This window comes from Electrophorus electricus, chromosome 23 (assembly GCF_013358815.1).
Source record: "Electrophorus electricus isolate fEleEle1 chromosome 23, fEleEle1.pri, whole genome shotgun sequence".
Classification (NCBI taxonomy): domain Eukaryota; kingdom Metazoa; phylum Chordata; class Actinopteri; order Gymnotiformes; family Gymnotidae; genus Electrophorus; species Electrophorus electricus.
In genome coordinates, this window is record NC_049557.1 from 1687501 (window position 1) to 1705000 (window position 17500).

General features: G+C 45.8%; 3 protein-coding genes across 4 annotated transcripts in view; all 3 read right to left on the reverse strand.

The window, feature by feature from the left end:
* The window catches only part of dhx37 (DEAH (Asp-Glu-Ala-His) box polypeptide 37), a 16905-nt gene extending 7529 nt beyond the window's left edge, over positions 1 to 9376 (reverse strand). For both annotated transcript variants that reach the window (XM_035521892.1, XM_026999774.2), the window contains exons 1-19: positions 9283 to 9376; positions 8628 to 8746; positions 8256 to 8422; positions 7980 to 8092; positions 7519 to 7876; positions 7238 to 7386; positions 6927 to 7019; positions 6750 to 6846; positions 6558 to 6671; positions 6279 to 6380; positions 5982 to 6096; positions 4987 to 5085; positions 4849 to 4901; positions 4635 to 4767; positions 4460 to 4536; positions 4039 to 4271; positions 3832 to 3943; positions 3579 to 3685; positions 3230 to 3418 (exon numbers count right to left, since the gene is read on the reverse strand). In XM_035521892.1, coding sequence (XP_035377785.1) covers positions 3230 to 3418; positions 3579 to 3685; positions 3832 to 3943; positions 4039 to 4271; positions 4460 to 4536; positions 4635 to 4767; positions 4849 to 4901; positions 4987 to 5085; positions 5982 to 6096; positions 6279 to 6380; positions 6558 to 6671; positions 6750 to 6846; positions 6927 to 7019; positions 7238 to 7386; positions 7519 to 7876; positions 7980 to 8092; positions 8256 to 8422; positions 8628 to 8733 — 2417 coding nt within the window. In that variant the 5' untranslated portion in view covers positions 8734 to 8746; positions 9283 to 9376. The remainder of the gene's footprint in view (positions 1 to 3229; positions 3419 to 3578; positions 3686 to 3831; positions 3944 to 4038; positions 4272 to 4459; positions 4537 to 4634; positions 4768 to 4848; positions 4902 to 4986; positions 5086 to 5981; positions 6097 to 6278; positions 6381 to 6557; positions 6672 to 6749; positions 6847 to 6926; positions 7020 to 7237; positions 7387 to 7518; positions 7877 to 7979; positions 8093 to 8255; positions 8423 to 8627; positions 8747 to 9282) is intronic.
* Positions 9377 to 9703: 327 nt separating this feature from the next.
* gp1bb (glycoprotein Ib platelet subunit beta) lies at positions 9704 to 12670 on the reverse strand. Its single transcript, XM_026999773.2, has 3 exons — positions 12569 to 12670; positions 11363 to 11720; positions 9704 to 10438 (listed from the first exon to the last, which is right to left on the reverse strand). Exons 2-3 carry the CDS (start codon positions 11701 to 11703, stop codon positions 10147 to 10149), a joined length of 633 nt encoding a protein of 210 aa, XP_026855574.1. The 5' UTR covers positions 11704 to 11720; positions 12569 to 12670; the 3' UTR covers positions 9704 to 10146.
* Positions 12671 to 12906: 236 nt separating this feature from the next.
* The window catches only part of sept5a (septin 5a), an 11386-nt gene continuing 6792 nt past the window's right edge, over positions 12907 to 17500 (reverse strand). The window contains exons 3-12 of the mRNA XM_026999825.2: positions 16593 to 16683; positions 16311 to 16397; positions 15895 to 16018; positions 15567 to 15701; positions 15078 to 15195; positions 14741 to 14842; positions 14478 to 14574; positions 14107 to 14242; positions 13808 to 13910; positions 12907 to 13637 (exon numbers count right to left, since the gene is read on the reverse strand). Of these exons, the coding sequence (XP_026855626.2) occupies positions 13575 to 13637; positions 13808 to 13910; positions 14107 to 14242; positions 14478 to 14574; positions 14741 to 14842; positions 15078 to 15195; positions 15567 to 15701; positions 15895 to 16018; positions 16311 to 16397; positions 16593 to 16683 (1056 nt within the window). The 3' untranslated portion in view covers positions 12907 to 13574. The remainder of the gene's footprint in view (positions 13638 to 13807; positions 13911 to 14106; positions 14243 to 14477; positions 14575 to 14740; positions 14843 to 15077; positions 15196 to 15566; positions 15702 to 15894; positions 16019 to 16310; positions 16398 to 16592; positions 16684 to 17500) is intronic.

A 17500-nucleotide genomic window follows, 5' to 3' on the forward strand; every position in this document is an offset into this window, starting at 1 on the left:
TTTTGTTTTTTTAATTACAAATGACATTGGTATTTTTACTTGATAATGTACACCAAAACATTAAAACTAATAATATTACTAATAAGTGTACCCCAAAACCAACTCCAATACACTGAGACATGGACTCAGCTAAAACATACCACCTAGAATTACATTTAATTAAATAAAAAACCACATTAGTTACATCAAAAATATTCTTTGCAACAGAAGGGCTTACTAATAAATAATTTACATTTGATTTGATACTAGGAAGTAAACTAGCTAGCCATTTAGAGAAAGGATTTTGGAGTTGAGGGCAAACCTATCTCACAAGCACATGAGATTTGAATATGAAGAGTACCGCTGACCAAGTTTTCAAGTGAACCTAAATGTTTTGCACATACATGTTTTAAATGGAAATGACATGGCTTAACAGGTTCTCAAGTTTCGAATGAAAGCAGTGTTTTGCTGAGTAAGCTCAAAGGTATTTACCTGTGTATTCAGTGCTGATAAGTGAACTCGGGTTCACTAGCTATGTGTGCACAGAGGTAACTCCATACTTTAACTTTTTCAAAGCACTGGCAGAGACTGTGGCCGTTTGGGGGAGGCGCTCATTAAGTGCACTTGCCACCAGCACACAGCCCAGTACCCCCACCACCAACGCCCAGCACACAGCCCAGTACACCCACCACCAACGCCCAGTGCACAGCCCAGTACACCCACCACCAACGCCCAGCGCACAGCCCAGTACACCCACCACCAACGCCCAGCGCACAGCCCAGTACACCCACCACCAACGCCCAGTACACCCACCACCAACGCCCAGTACACCCACCACCAACGCCCAGCACACAGCCCAGTACACCCACCACCAACGCCCAGCACACAGCCCAGTACACCCACCACCAACGCCCAGCACACAGCCCAGTACACCCACCACCAACGCCCAGCACACAGCCCAGTACACCCACCACCAACGCCCAGCGCACAGCCCAGTACACCCACCACCAACGCCCAGCGCACAGCCCAGTACACCCACCACCAACGCCCAGCACACAGCCCAGTACACCCACCACCAACGCCCAGTACACCCACCACCAACGCCCAGCACACAGCCCAGTACATCCACCACCAACGCCCAGTACACCCACCACCAACGCCCAGTACACCCACCACCAACGCCCAGCGCACAGCCCAGTACACCCACCACCAATGCCCAGCGCACAGCCCAGTACACCCACCACCAACGCCCAGTACACCCACCACCAACGCCCAGCGCACAGCCCAGTACACCCACCACCAACGCTCAGCACACAGCCACAACAGACCTACACCTTTGCAGATAAAATCCCAGCCTCCACCAACACTGCTTATTTAATCAATAAAATAAACAGATAGATGAATAAATAAATAAACAAAACATTCTACATATGAAACATTACAACGTATGTACGTACGTACGTACCAGAGATCTACCTGACTTCAGTACCGAGCAACATCAACTATTTGGACACCAGTACACAAGAAATTTAACTAATGTCCAATATATTTCTGACACACAGATAAACAGAATGGACCTCTTGCAGACTTGCAGATCTGTCAGTCTGGACCTGTATATTATCAGTGGGCGGTTGTGAAGGTACTCTTTGGGAACATGTACCTTTTGCTCATTTCTTGGAAATAGCTATACAATATAGTTATATGATAACAGATTTAGATCCTTTCTCTCTCAGGACATTCTCTGTAAAGCCCCTAAACCCCTCTCTGGTCACAGATAAATTACTCTGTTCATTAAAAGGACACAGACTAGCAGTTCTGCACGCGCACACACAGCCCAATAAGATGGATAGGTTGTCACAGAGACAGGCCCTAAACAGCACTAAAATGTTCCAGAAAGCAATCAGCCAACATACACCCCACAAAAACAGCTCAACACACACTAGCACAACTGACAACGTGAGAAGTCCACAAAGACACATTTTTGAACATTAACACTCTTAACAAATCTAAATCAGAAGAACTGGCTATTCAAAACAGGGACATACAGACCATATATTTTAAAATGACTCCATAATCAATTACCCACAAAAACAATACCTAAATGAAAGCATAAAACTAATATATTGACTATATTAGAACTGGCAACATAAGACTTCAAAAAAGCTTTGACAGTGGTGTAGGTGCACATAAACACAAAAATTTGAAACCTATGCAAATTATAATTATTTAGGAATTTAGGTTTGAAGATTAGTTCAACTTGAAACTAAAAATATGGCAGTCAAAGAAGAGAGAGAATGCATGCAGGACATTCTATGCAATTAAAGTCAAATTCACATTCAAATAGCAATTCAAATTTGGCTCAGTCAGTTATAGAACCAATTCTGCTGTACGGTAGTGAGGTATGGGGGGCCAATCTGAACTGAAAAATGTTAACCATTTAAAAAGCTAGCTCCTACTTCTACAAAACCCTGGAATGTGAAGAGATGAACAAAGAATCACACAGCTGATCCTGACAAACACTCTTACACATCAGGACCAGTCTGACCAAACCAAATTACTTTTTACGTTTACAAATTACAACACAAACACAATTCAAAATGTAGCGCTATCTGGCTCTAAAACGACAGTACACTGTAGCAGTCTACCTACCCACACTAGCCAATATTAAACACAGAACTACGCTGGCAAAATGCAGACTCTGTGAACACAGCCTGGCCATACAGACTAGATAGAATATATCACGGCTTCCCAGAGAACAGAGACAGACCTGCGCTCTCATTTAACGTAAAATATTTGACCAAATACAGCAAATTTACTTTATAATGATGAGATGATATAATGAGATGATACACCCCAACTTTAGATGTCTAATACTGACAAAATGCTCATCCTATCAGAAGACAAGTAAGAAAGTAGCATTTTAGCAGGATGATATATAATTTAGTTTTAATATTAATGTAGTTATTTATATATTTAAATAGTTTTAACATTTAGTTATTTATATTACATTTACATTATTTTTGCTTTTCTACTTCTTATCTTGACCAATTATTCTTTCATTCTAATTACAGTTCTTTAATTATTAATATAAAGGCTATAATCTTAATTTCCTAATATTGTAAAGAAATTAACAGAATGTTGGCAATATTCAAAATGAAAGTAAAGCGTATTGAACTGAATTTGAGAAAGAGAGGGAGCGCGAGAGGTAAGGCAGGAGAGAGAGAGAAAGTTGTGCACGACTGAGTCTCACCTGTCCAGTTCCTCAAAGATCTCTCTGACAGTCATGGTCGCCACTACAGTGATGACGTACGGCATGCAGTCCTGCTGGCGGCCCAGCGCTAGCATCTTAGCATAGCGCGGCGCAACAGGAAACGCAGCCATGGCACGACCCAGGGGGGTTATGGGGCAGGAGAGGCGTGCCCTCTCCATATCCACCATCCTGCAGGAGAAAGTGTGTGTGTGTGTGTGTGTGTGTGTGTGTGTGTGTGTGTGTGTGTGTGTGTGTGTGTGTGTGTGTGAGAGAGAGAAAAAAATAAAAGACACGTCTACCAACAGGACAAGGCAGCGGGAGCGAGAGTAGAAAGTGAAAGATGTCTTACCGTCCCTGGCGAGGTGGTTCCTCCAGCGCGCCCAAAGAGATGAGCAGCTGCTCAGCAGAAACCAGGGCTTCAGCCGAGGGGGTGGTAGGGAACGGGAAATTCACTACCTGAAGACACACCCACAAACATGCCCACATCAGGTAATGGATGGTTAGGGCCACCATTTACAGCAAGCTGGGACATGCCACGTTCGCTGGAATGGGGGTGTGTGTATGGAAGTGTGTGAACAGAGAAGCTCTTTCTCTGCACTCACCTTGTCGATGTTGAGGTCTTTCATCTGCAGGACGAGATCGTCGACAGGCCGACGAGTTATCTCAGCCTCGGAGAATGGGCTGAAGTCACTGAACACTGCCGAGGAGTAGATCCTGTGCGCACACAAAAAAAAGCACACACCAATGATTTAACATCTATAAGCATTTCCATCTTTCATCAAAAGACTGAACTTCAAAGAACATCCAACCTATAGCAATGGCCTGGCTCCGTTCTTCCTGCCCTCCCAGCTCTCTGATTGGCTGAGGCCTGAGAGGTCCAGGTGACCTTAAAGGAGGAGACTCCTGTCACTTTGTCATAGAATCTCTTCTTCACCCGGCCACAGTCCACCACGTACTTAATGCCGGGAATGGTGAGAGACGTCTCCGCCACATTAGTAGCCACCACACACAAACGAGCTCCTGGAGGAGGTGGACGGAACACCTACGCAAAGGTACGCGCACACAGATGACGATGACGATAACGAAATCCCAGAACATCAAGAATAGAAATTAACTACAGTATTGCTCTTTTATAAACATAAATATATTTATAGTAACTTATAGTAAAAAACATTCATAAAGAAATCTAAGTTCTTATTAAACGAGTAAACACAAGAGACGTAAAAGTACTTTAGCCTGCTGCTCAGATGACAGGAGTGAGTAGAGAGGTAACACATACAGAGGGATAGAAGGATCAGCCTTCTCCTCTGAAAGACCAAACACACACACACACACACACACAGTTCACATTATACTTCTCAGTACAGGGTGGTACACTGCAGAGACCAGTTAATTAACACCTGACCAGTCTCCTCTGGGTGATCGCCCAACTCCAGGTCTGAGCCGTCATCGTCGTCATCGATGCCAGCCTGCCGATCTTCATCGCCTTCGTCCACGGGCTGGGCGGAGTAGTTATCCAGATCTATCCGAGGAAGAGACTGAGAGAGAGAGAGGACTGAGGGCAAATGTGGTGGCGTGTGTAATCTCTGGAAGAGTAGTGATATGGGAGTAATCAGTACCACAGTTTTCTTCCGCTTCGCTTTCCTCGGATCTTCTGACCAAATCTCTGGATCTGTAAGAGTGAATACACACCAATTTTCCACGGACCTTTCTTTAAAAAAATGCGTGGCTTTTTATGTGTGTGTGTGTGCACCTACCAGTGTGTTGCTTGTTAGGTCTGTAAGGGAAAGCCTTCCTCAGTCTCCAGCATGTGGAGTGCACCTCTGCCTGGCCCGTCAGAAACACCAGGATTCCACCTACACGCAGCACATGTCTAGTCCGTTATCAGCCCACCTGAACGTACGTGTGTCTGGCCTTCCACCCGTGCTGCCGTTTAACGGGCAAGGATGCAAGTCGAATCGGCAGCGCCTTTCTGCACTTGCGTTTCTGATTTTTTATTTTTTTAGAAGAGTCCTACTGCCCTTGCATGCGCATATGCGTCACATGTTCTACACTCAGGCTGCAGTAATGAGATCTCAGCCAGTGTAATTATGCTAAAATGTTAACTACATTAAAATCACATCAATCATGTGGCAACTGTACTGTTTATAAAAAGATCAGACAGACACAAATAGAAATGATACTCTCAACTATGGTTAACAAGGTGATTGGATTATACTTAACTAGATAACTCATACATTTGACCACATGTGGGCCATTCTACCATGTGTTATGGGTGTCACAAAACCTTTGTGTGTGCACATTTGAAAGAGAATTTGTGTGCAAATCTGCATGCATATACATGTGTGTTTGTATGCACGTTTGTGCATTTGCAAGTGTGTGTGTCCGTGTGTGTATTTGAATACATGTGTGTGTGCATTTGCATACGTGTGTGCTTTCGCATCCATCAGCATATATAAGAATATTTGCATGTGTGTGCAATTGCCTGTGTGTGCATGTGTGTTTGCACATGCATGCATATGTGCATGTTTCTGTGCATGCATTTGCATTCATGTGTGTTTACATGCATTTGCATGTTCGTGTGTATTTGCATGTGTGCGTACATTCATTTGCAAGCATGTGAGCATCTGCATGGGTGTGTGCACATGTCTGCATATCTGTGAGTACATGCTTGTGCACATCTGCATGCATGAGTGTGTGAGAGTTTGCATGCGTGTTTGGGCACACGTGTATGTACGTATACGTTCCCGACCTGGTGGCAGCATGCGGTGAATCTTACAGGTCTTGCGAAAAGCCTCTCCTGTGTAATCCTCCATTGGCGTGCGTTTGTTAAAATGCACTGTGACTGGGAACTGACGAGCCTCCACCTAATCTCACACACACACACACACACACACACACAAAAAGAGAGACAAATATAATCCGTAAAACAACCACTGAAGCCACTGAAAAAAGTTTGAAAAGTGCTCAGTGTAACCTTCAGAGAGTTCTGTGAATGGGTCAGGAAAAGGGGGCGGGGAAGGGGATGGAGAGTGGGAGGGGCTAAGACCTTAATGACTGGAGGAGGGATGCGGAAGAGTCTCTTGTTCTCAGTGAAGTCCTCCACCCGCAGTGTGGCTGACATGATGAGCAGTTTCATAGGCAAACCTTTCTACAGGGTTAAAAGACACACACAAACCTGACAAATGTGCCTCCCCATCAAAAAAGGTAATACTAACAATCTTTATTATAAACATGATGTGTTTTATAGGGGAGAGTGTGTGTGTGTGTGTGTGTGTGTATATGTGTGTGTGTGTGCGCGTGAGAGACAGAGAGTGAGAAACGTTACCTTGTTGCGGAGCGGTACAATGCGCGAGAGCAAGCCGATGAGAATATCAGTGTAGACACTGCGCTCATGAGCCTCGTCAATGATGATCACGCTGTACTTCTGCAACAGGAAGTCCTATACATACAAACATTATTAAGCCATGAAGATGTGGGTGTGTGCATGTGTGTGCGTATGTGCGTGTGTAAACATTACCTTTTGAATTTCTTTCAGCAGAACACCATCTGTCATGAACTTGATTTTGGTGTCTTTGGTGACATTCCCTTCGTATCTTATCTGATAAGACACCACCCTGATAGCAAACACACAGTTAGTGTAGTTGTTGTAAGTTAACTATCGGAACGGAATGTTTCGAGGGATTTGTGCGCACACCCTGTAGACAGGTTCATCTCCTTGGCAACACGGTGAGACATGCTAACTGCTGCCACTCTCCTGGGTTCAGTCACACCAATGATGCCCCCAGCCCTTAGAGCCCAGAGAGAGAGAGAGAGAGAAGTGACAGGGGACGTTATTAAGATAACTGTTTCTGTTTCACGTACAATAAAAACATTTGTGCAGCATGTACCTCGTAACCGTATTTGGGTATCTGTTCAGTATACTGTGAGTGTGTCCCCAGTGTGTGCATCGTGCTCTGGGAGTGTGTCCCTGCTGGGTGTACTGTGCTCTGGAATGGGAGTGTGTACCTGGCGTATCCAGCCTCGTACAGGAACTGGGGCACCTGTGTCGTTTTCCCACTGCCGGTCTCCCCACACAGCACCACACATTCGTTCTCCCTCACTGCCTCCATGATTACCTGCTCCTCAGCCAGCACGGGCAACTTTAGCCGAGCTTCCTGCAGCCCACACACACACACCCACACAAGCAGCAAGAGATGCACGCGTGCACAAAGAGATCCGAATAAATAGAAATGAATCTGTAAATAAAAAAGAGCGACACACAGACACGAACAACGGCTTCCTCTCACCTGGATCTCTGGCGACCGGTCCACGGGGACGAACACAGCAGGCTGGCGTGCCTCCTTCCCACACGTAGCCCTTTCTCCTTCTTTTTCACCTCCCTCTTTCATGTCCACTCTCCCTTCCTCCTCCTGGTTCTCCTTTTCTCCAGATGCCACTCCGTCCGAGACCTCGTCTCCTGCCCCTGCCTCACCCGCCTCCGAAGACGAGTCGCACGCGCTGCTCGTCCCCTCCTCGGAAGAGACCTCTTCGCCACTTTCGCTCCCCTCTTCATCTTCCCGCCTCCTCTTCCTCCTGCTGTTGACTCCTCTCAGGCTGCTGATTTTCAGAGGGGCCGGCCTGTCGTTCTGCCCTTCGCCGACAGATCTGCACACGCACACATGGAGGTCATGCAGGAAACAGGGTCAGTTTTGGAGTCCACGGAAAACAACACAACACGACGCAAGCTGCTAAGTGCTTTTGCGCTTACTCTTTAGCTTGATAGAGCTTGTCTCCAGTGCCCAGTTTGGAGGTTGTGTAAAGCAATTTCAGTTCAGATTCCGGAAGCTGAACTTCTGCCAGTTTATTTAAGATACCAGCTCGCTGGATGGGACAAAAAACACAAGACAGTTGAGTGCACAGCATAAAAACAGAAGTGTATAGCATGCACTGACTAAAATCTTCAAACACCAAGGGCTATTAGCAGAATGTAAACATTAATAGACTGTCTGATTCTCCCCTTCATAGACTCAGACAGACAACTTACGTGGGCTTTTTTTTCTTTCTGCTCCAGAACTTTCTCCAGATTCTTTCTCTGTTTCTTGGACAGAGGTTTTTTCTGAGGAGCAGAATACTCCACCTTTGGCTTCTTGGCTTTGCTGGCTGGCAGCACCAGCACATTACTGTCATCCACCCCCTTCAGTATGGCACTGCCTGAAGACCATAATAACCGTTTACAGGGCATCACCACAAGTTCTCAGTTGCATACCTTTTAAATACCTATTTTGGAAGGGTCACGGCAAACATCTTAACAAAAGTACAAAGGCAGGTAATATGTAGTATGAAGTAAGGTAATATGCAGGACAGCATTACCCAATGGAATTAACCAAAAAATGAGCGCTGATTTAGACTTCATTACCACTTAATTCCACCACCACGTCACTCTGTTGGTTTTCGGCAGCGGTCACCGGATGTGTATTCTGCTGCCTGCCTTTCCAGTTGTGTTTCTTTCTCAGTCTTCCCATCGCTCCAAAGTAGCTAAGTCAAGTATAACAAGTTAAGGTACTTGACTTGTTATCAGGAGGTTGCTGGTTCAAATCACACCACTGCCGGGCCCCTGAGCAAGACACTTAACCCGAAATTGTTCGAGTTGTACGCAGTCATAATTGTAAGTCACTGTGGATAAAAGCGTCAGCTAAATACCATAAATGTAAATAAATGTAAATTACGTTAGCTACGATGTTAACCAGCTGTGCTGCCAAGTGGTAAAAAACACAGTTGCTATCACTTTGCGTTTGTATCTAGTTGTATCTAACGCTAACTACAGTTTCTGATTTGTTTTTGAACAGTTACTGAGTTTTCATTCTTCGCCAGGACGCCCAACTCTCCGGAGCGACCGCTGACTGTCTGTTTACTTTCTTATGTCCAGCCTGTCACGGACTATTTCATCTTAGCTTAGCACAGACGTCTTCTCGTTAGTTAGCCCACTTCTAACAGTCTCACAGCATACATAGACAACGCTTTTTATACAAATCTAAGGCGTTTAAATAAAGAAAAATACAAATTTTACTTACGCTTAAAAAAACAGAATACGTAGAAAATCGTTTAGCTTGCTAGCTGGAGTATTCACATCTCCATTAGACCTCACGTGCGGTTACCAGCACTGTCCTCCTCGCTAATGATTCCGACTCTTATAAATGACGTTGAAAAGGTTCCTAGGCTCATGTAGCCTGCGTGTGATCGTGTTATTAAATGGTAATGCACTCGTGAAATTACGAACAAAGGAAAACGCATTTACCAAGATCAAATTCTTTAATTACTATTGAATAGTCGTCACATTAAGTTTGAGAAACTGGAATCTGGAATCGCTTAGTGGATTACATTTACGGCATTAAATCAGAAGGCGCAGTGTACAATAATCAAGCTTTGGAAAACATGCTACTTAGTTCTTATAGCCTCTGTCTCCCCCTCCACACAAACGCACACATGGGCACATATATTTACATACATTTATTTCACTAAAACAACTAGAAATGGATTTCACCGTTACCGATATAAGTATAATTACAAAAGACCAAAACAAAAATAAATTTATGACATGACAATGGAAGCTGTTAATGCAAGTCGAAGTGGCTTGTTTAGTGGAAAACACTACATAAAACAATGATGTAACCAAACATTGAAGTGGTGGTGCTATAAACACCTTATTGCATAATTATGAAAGGGTGGATTTAAAATTATTTTTATACACAGTAGAGCAAAGTCGAACACCTTACAGATGAAACTGAACAGTGACATAGAGCTTACAAACACTAAGAATTTCATTAATCCGGTAAGGAAAATAACAACAACAACAACAACAAAAATGAAACCCGCTTGCCCGTAACCTGCGACTCTTCTTTTCTCTCACTGTCTGGAGATTTCTCAGCCAACACTCCTCAATAACTGCCGTCCTTCAGCGCGGTATACTCGCTGACTCCCGAGGCACTGGCTGCGGGGCCCTCAGCGGCCGAAGCCTTCACCTCGCAGGTGAGCCGGTTGAAGCGGCGGAGGAAGTGTATGATGACGGCTAAGAGGAGCGCCTGCACTACAATGAAGAAGAACAAGCTAATCTGCGAGGCCAAGGCCAGGTCACACAGCCAGTAGCGACAGGAGTTAAGCACCTCCTCCTCAGCCAGGTAAACAACTAGCCTCCCCCGCAGGCTGGGTGGAGAATTGCAACTCACATTCCTGTAAGAGGAGAAATATAGCACAGAACAATAAAGTAAGTACTGGAAGGAATCCAAGGGGGCTATAATTTTGTGTATCCCTGCTGGCGAAGTGCAATATTGTATGTTATTCTGTACATAAAGTTTCTAGATCATTTTTACTTTCTCAAGGATCAAGAACAGTCGTTTATAGTTTTGGAAAGGACTTACAGATTTTTACGTTTAGTTTTGTCAGCAGAAGCTTGTGTTGACAAACTGAGCTCCAAAGCTATACAGAGACTTAATTTATTTCTAACATCAATGCCTTTTCAGGGGAAAAAAAGGCAGTCACTCTGTGAACGAAGCCTTTTGCGGAATTTACTGCAGTCCACACACACACACACACACGCTCACTTTATCAGGGCATTGTCGGTCTGTTACTGCAGTCCACACACACACACACACACACACACACACACACACACACACACACACACACACATACACACACACGCTCACTTTATCAGGGCATTGTCGGTCTGTTACTGCAGTCCACACACACACACACACACACACATACACACACACGCTCACTTTATCAGGGCATTGTCGGTCTGTTACTGCAGTCCACACACACACACACACACACACACACACACGCTCACTTTATCAGGGCATTGTCGGTCTGTTATTGCAGTCCACACACACACACACACACACACACACACACACACACACACACACACACGCTCACTTTATCAGGGCATTGTCGGTCTGTTATTGCAGTCCACACACACACACACGCTCACTTTATCAGGGCATTGTCGGTCTGTTACTGCAGTCCACACACACACACACACACACACACACACACACACACACACACGCTCACTTTATCAGGGCATTGTCGGTCTGTTATTGCAGTCCACACACACACACACACACACACACACACACACACGCTCACTTTATCAGGGCATTGTCGGTCTGTTTCAGCAGCCAGGCCCGCAGATAGAGCACGGCGCAGTCGCAAGCCCACGGGTTGTCGTGCAGAGTGACCCGGCGCAGGTCCCGCGCGCCATCCAGCAGCCCAGCGGGCAGCGCCGTCAGGCGATTGCTGTGGAGCCGAAGCTCCGCGGCGCCCGGCGGAAAGGCCGACGGCAGGGTGGCGACGGTCAGGCCGCGGCCGCTGCAGTCCACCATGTCGTCGGCACAGGAACAGAGCCTTGGACACGCCATCCTGGCCTCGACCGGGTCCACTTGCAGCGCATAGAGGACAGAGAGCAGGACGTGGAGTGCACGCTTCATACCAGCACACGCACACTCTGCGAGGGGTGAGAGATGGCACGCAGAAAGGATCACGTAACGCGACACTGCAACCGGAATTTTCACGTTAGAGTGGAGCCGGACAAACCTCCCGTATGAGCGCTGATGAAAAACGCATGCGTTGTACTGATATGAATGCTTATGTATGGGACAAAAATAGATTAAACTATAGTTGAAGCCTTACTGGGATTGTACATGGAGTTCCAGTGTACTGGGAAAAAGGGTAAAGACAAGAAGTGTGAGACGCAGTGATAAGAGGACTGAGGCTTTCCGGTCAGGGACGGCACATTGCAGTAATTTTACTTCTTGTCTGTGTAATTCCTTCTGCCACATTAACTTCTCTTACAGTTAATTACTTGATTCCAACATCAAATTGAATGCAAAAATAGCAGATTAACAAATTATGTCACTTTTCTCACAAAATTCGCCAAATGAACGTATCTTTCTCCTCAGTAATGATGGCTTCATAATTTTGCATGTGATCATTTTTCCACAAAATAACAAAATTGAACAAAACAAAAGTACACTACAGTGTCTCCAGCATAAACACACAGGATGTGCACAGCGACAGCTCACTACTACTAGAGTGCATTTACCAGACACTTTCATCCAAAGCAACTTACAATTATGACAGTACAACTTGAGCAACTGAGGTTTGAGTGTCTTGCTCAGGGGCCCCTTGCCAGTGGTGGGGCTTGAACCAGCAACCTTCCAATTACAAGTCAAGTACCTTAACCACTGACCTACAAATGCTGTTTTAAGGACTCAGGACTGTACTAGAATGTTCTCTCTCACCTCACTTAAGATATAGAGGTACATGGACAGGTAAAGGCAAGAAGAGTCTTACCAATATAATGGATGTCTTCTCTGTTTAATGGGTGTAGAGGAATTGTCCGTTCTGGCACCAGTGACAGGGCTTCTGGAGACACAGCTGGGTAAGACTGATAAGTCTTCTCACATGAAAACACATCTGCCCCTCTTACATGCAAACACATCTGCCCCTCCCTCATAGGGCACGCGTGGGACAGGAAGTCGGGCAGAATTTTTCTCTCAACTACCGCAGTCCACATATGGAATTAAACTCTCAGTGCAAGGATAGGTTAGTTGGGAAAGCCCAAACTGCAATTCTGAAAAGAGCATGTTGGGAATGTATACAAGCCTGGATAAGAAATCAGAGCGCAACAGTCTGAATTAGGGTATTTATTCATAATAACAACCTGCGCAGTAATTCTACATTCACTGAGAACTAACACTGTAAAAAGCTAGGAGTGCAGTAAGCAGCTTATAGCTTACATTTCCCCTCTCTCACACACACACACACACACACACACACACACACACACACACACACACACACACACACACACACACACACACACACTCAATCAATCAACAGTCAAGGCCCAAATTCAAACCAATGTTTTTGCTACAACAGCATTACAAAACATCTCATACACACTCCTCTACCTAGGCAATAAAAACAAAAATCAAGTCAATATAAATTAGATACATCTAAAAGTCAATTTAATTTAAGTTAATATTACATAATATTTCTGATGTTAGCCATAGTCACACTGGCATACACACATATGACACATTAAATAGTCACATCTGTATTTGGCAGGCAGGGGCTTCAAAAGCGCCAAGCAAATCGCTCCGCAAGTCTACAGCGTACAAGTCCCTTAGTGTGTGTTGTAAGAACAGGCTGTAGGCGTGGAACATAGAGGGCCATCTGCGCTCATTCACATGTAGAAGTATAGATCTGGATCAATATAAGGTTTGCAGTAGATTTCTTCGTAAGTGTATGTTTGTGTATGTGCAGGTGGTCAGGGTGGCCACGCCCACTGACATCATCACTGGTCTTTTTCGTGCATCTGTTGTTGCATCTTCTCCAACATCTCCTGCATCCTCTTGAGCTGCACACACACACACACACACACACACACACACACACACACACACACACACACACACACACAGGAGAACACATACACACAGGCATGACCATGTGCCCTCGGGCCACAATTGAGTTTCACTTCACCGTGGGGACAGGATGATGATGATGATGGTCATATTTAAGCCCCACCTCCTCGTCCTTCATCTTGATGAGTCTTTCGGTCTCTGCATCGGGAGTGGGCAGTGGCAGAATGGGAATGGAGCTATCCATGCGGTTGTCCTGTGCAAGTTTGCTGCCACACACACACACACACACATGCAGATTCAGACAAAAACCCCACTTCATGTACTCAACTGCTAACTGGTAAAGTAATATGAGCCAAATGTGAAAAGAATACTTTAATATGCAAAGTATGCACCCAATTAATTAATATGCACCCAATACTTGCACATGCTAATACAAACACACACACACTCACACACACACACCTGGTCATCTGCTGTATGCAGTGGGCTCTGTAGTTCTCGTAGTGTACATCACAAGTTACGTCTTTCAGGTCATGCATGTGAGAGCGAATCAGCATGTTCCTTAGTTTCACAAAGTCACAGTGAGACTGATTCTCCACTGCAAACACACACACACACGCGCACACACACACACACACACAAATACATAGTGAACACACAGTGAATGTGTGTAACTGACAGAATCTACAGCACAACTAGAGAAGCAGCAGGATAGTTTAATATTCCAGTAAATAATTACTTTCACATTTGTCTTGGATTACAGCCATTCTGTATATTGTACAGGAATCACTGTACTATCAGCATAAACACAGCCACCGATTCTCTTCACTCACCTTCCACAATGCCCCAAGGGTAGAGGCGTCCACGCACTCGCTGACCTCTTGCCTCCACTACTGTATTACTACCAATAACAGCAAATGGAGTACATTCCTAAACACACACAGGTATACATTCATTGTTAAATAATTAGATCATTAAACAAAAATCAGCCAATCCTTTTCAGCAAGACTGACACGGAAGCATGCAAAAACAGAAGTGTCCACTAGGTGGCGATAAGGGCACGTTAAACGCGTGATTTAACGGCTTTGTCTCGGACCTTCAGCTCTTTGTCCATCTGTTTAAACTCCTCATCCTCATCAGAGTCACACTCAGGAAACTGGTACACTTTAATCCCAAAGCGCTCAATCTCGTCTCGCACCTGAGGAGATGAGTAATCAGAAATCACAGCATCATAAAAGTTGTGTTAGTTATTGTTTGCGGGATGTTTATGATGGCATCCACAAAGCCTAATATTACTGCCAGAGTCTGCGTGTCAGTTTCAGCTCCACACCCTGTGTAACCCTGTATCTGTATTAATAATACAATAATCTGCGTTATCCCCGTCAGCTAAACATGATAATAGCGAGGGATCAGAGACGCCGGGGCACGCTCACGCGATCCTTGAGCTTCTTGGTCTCGTTTGGAGTCAGACAGTCCGCTTTGGCGATCAGAGCAATGATGTTCACCCTCTCATGCAGGGCCTTCATGAATTCAACATCCACTGGCCTCAACCTGCACACGCACGCACACACACACACACGCATAATTTATTATAGCAACAGGATAGCATTATTGATCTCTGCTATATAGATCCTTAGTTTCACTAAGAACTCATCTCCTGTATCCTCTTCAGCTGCAGATACACGTGCGCGCACACACACACGCACGCACGCACGCACACACGCACGCATACTTTATTATAGCAACAGGATAGCATTATTGATCTCTGCTATATAGATCCTTAGTTTCACTAAGAACTCATCTCCTGTATCCTCTTCAGCTGCAGATACACGTGCACGCGCACACACACACACACACACACACACACACACACACACACACACACACACACACACACACACACACACGCACGCGCTACCCACCCATGTCCAAATGGTGGTATGAAATATAGACAGCAGTGCACTCGGTTATCCAATATGTTCTTCCTGTTCAGTCCACTTTCATCTCGGAAGTACTGCTCAAACTGCTGATCAATGTAGTCGGTGATGGGTTTCCAGCTGGAAATCACACACACACACACACACACACACACACACACACACACGCGCGCGCGCGCACACACACGCACGCACGCACACACACACACACACACACAGACACACACACACACGCGCGCGCACGCATATGGGAAATCTGAGAACAGGCTGGGTAACCCATTTGCTGATTCCCACTGCTGTGCTGGGTTCTCACCACTCGTTGTTATTGACGGCATCTCCGAAGCCCGGGGTGTCAACTATGGTCAGCTTCAACTTCACCCCCTTCTCCTCAATATCCACCGTGTGTTTGGTGATCTCCACTGTCTGGCTAATACGCTCTGAGGGACAGACAGAGGGACAGAGAGAGAGTGTGAGAGATAGCGAGGGAGAGAGACGGCGAGAAAGAAGGAGGGATAGCGAGAGAACGAGAGAGAACGTGTGAAAGTGAGTGAGTGTTTCTCAGGCTTCCTAGGGAATACACCCCAGCCCTGTCCTGCTTACGATATGTTGGAGGTTTGGTGAGTGTGTCGAGTGTTCGGGCTTCTCCACCAGCACAACATAAAGGCAGAGGTTCTATGAAGTGAACTGACAAAAATATTAACAGCTCAGCACAAGCTGTGAGGCCTTTACCTTCTGCGTTAAGCAATTTTCTGTCCTTGTAGAGGTCTGTGAGGAAAAGGCTGTTAACTAGAGTAGACTTGCCCAGGCCAGACTCACCTAAGACACACACCCACACACACACCCACACACACCCACACCCCCATATGCGCACCCATCCACACACAAACAGAACTCTTGTTATTGACCAATACAAGCAAGCTTGTGCATGCCCTGCTTAGCCACCGAGACAGTAACAGTTGACAGTGCCAGGTGTCATCCACAGTCCCTGGGGTTGGAGCGCTCGAGACTCACCCGCCACCATGAGGGTGAAGTCGAAGCCTTTCTTCACAGACTTCCTGTGGACCTGGTTGGGGAGCGTGGCGAAGCCCACATACTGTTTGTCCTGAACGGAGACAGAGAGCAGAGACATTTGTCACACGAGCAGCACCCAGAGACAGCCCGACCGGCCAGAGGAGGATGGTGGGATGGTGAGCTCGTCCGGAGAGCACCGAGCACTTCAGCCACGGTCCCTCGGAAAGCGAGGGGCCCCGCGCTACCGTCGGGAGACAACGTCCCCTTGACGAGTTTGTGAAATAAAAAAAAAAGGAAGCCTGCTTCTGTGTCGCCACAGATTCACGGTCACTGTAAAAAAAAAAAATGAACCCGAGCATCTGGGGGGAGCCTGACTCGCAAATCTGGAATGTTCTACCACAGCCATAAACAAACGGACAGGACGCCCCACTGGCCGCTGCTGAGCGGCTCTGTGGAAACCCGAGACCCTCAGACTGAGCGAGCGGATCTGTCTGCCACTGCTCCTCATAACTGGTAATGCATGTTTCTGCTGTCTCGGCTTGCCATAGAAACACTCCCCACAGAAACTCCTCATCCCTTCCACCAAATGCACACGCACACACGCACAGACAGCACACCGAGTCTGTGTCACAGTTTGGGAAAGCCGAGAGTGAAAAGAAGGCCCTGAGAATAACTCTAGAGGTTCTACACACACTTACACTCACACACATACTGCTTTTACACAAAAGCTCAACCACAAATTCATTGGTAAATATTGCGTGTGTTGGTTTCTGTCCTCCCACAATGAAACAAATAAATATACAGAACAGGTACCAACAATCATTTAATGATTGCTGCCGAATGCTGAACCTGAAATTGAACACACACATACACACACACACGAATACACAGACACAAACACACACACA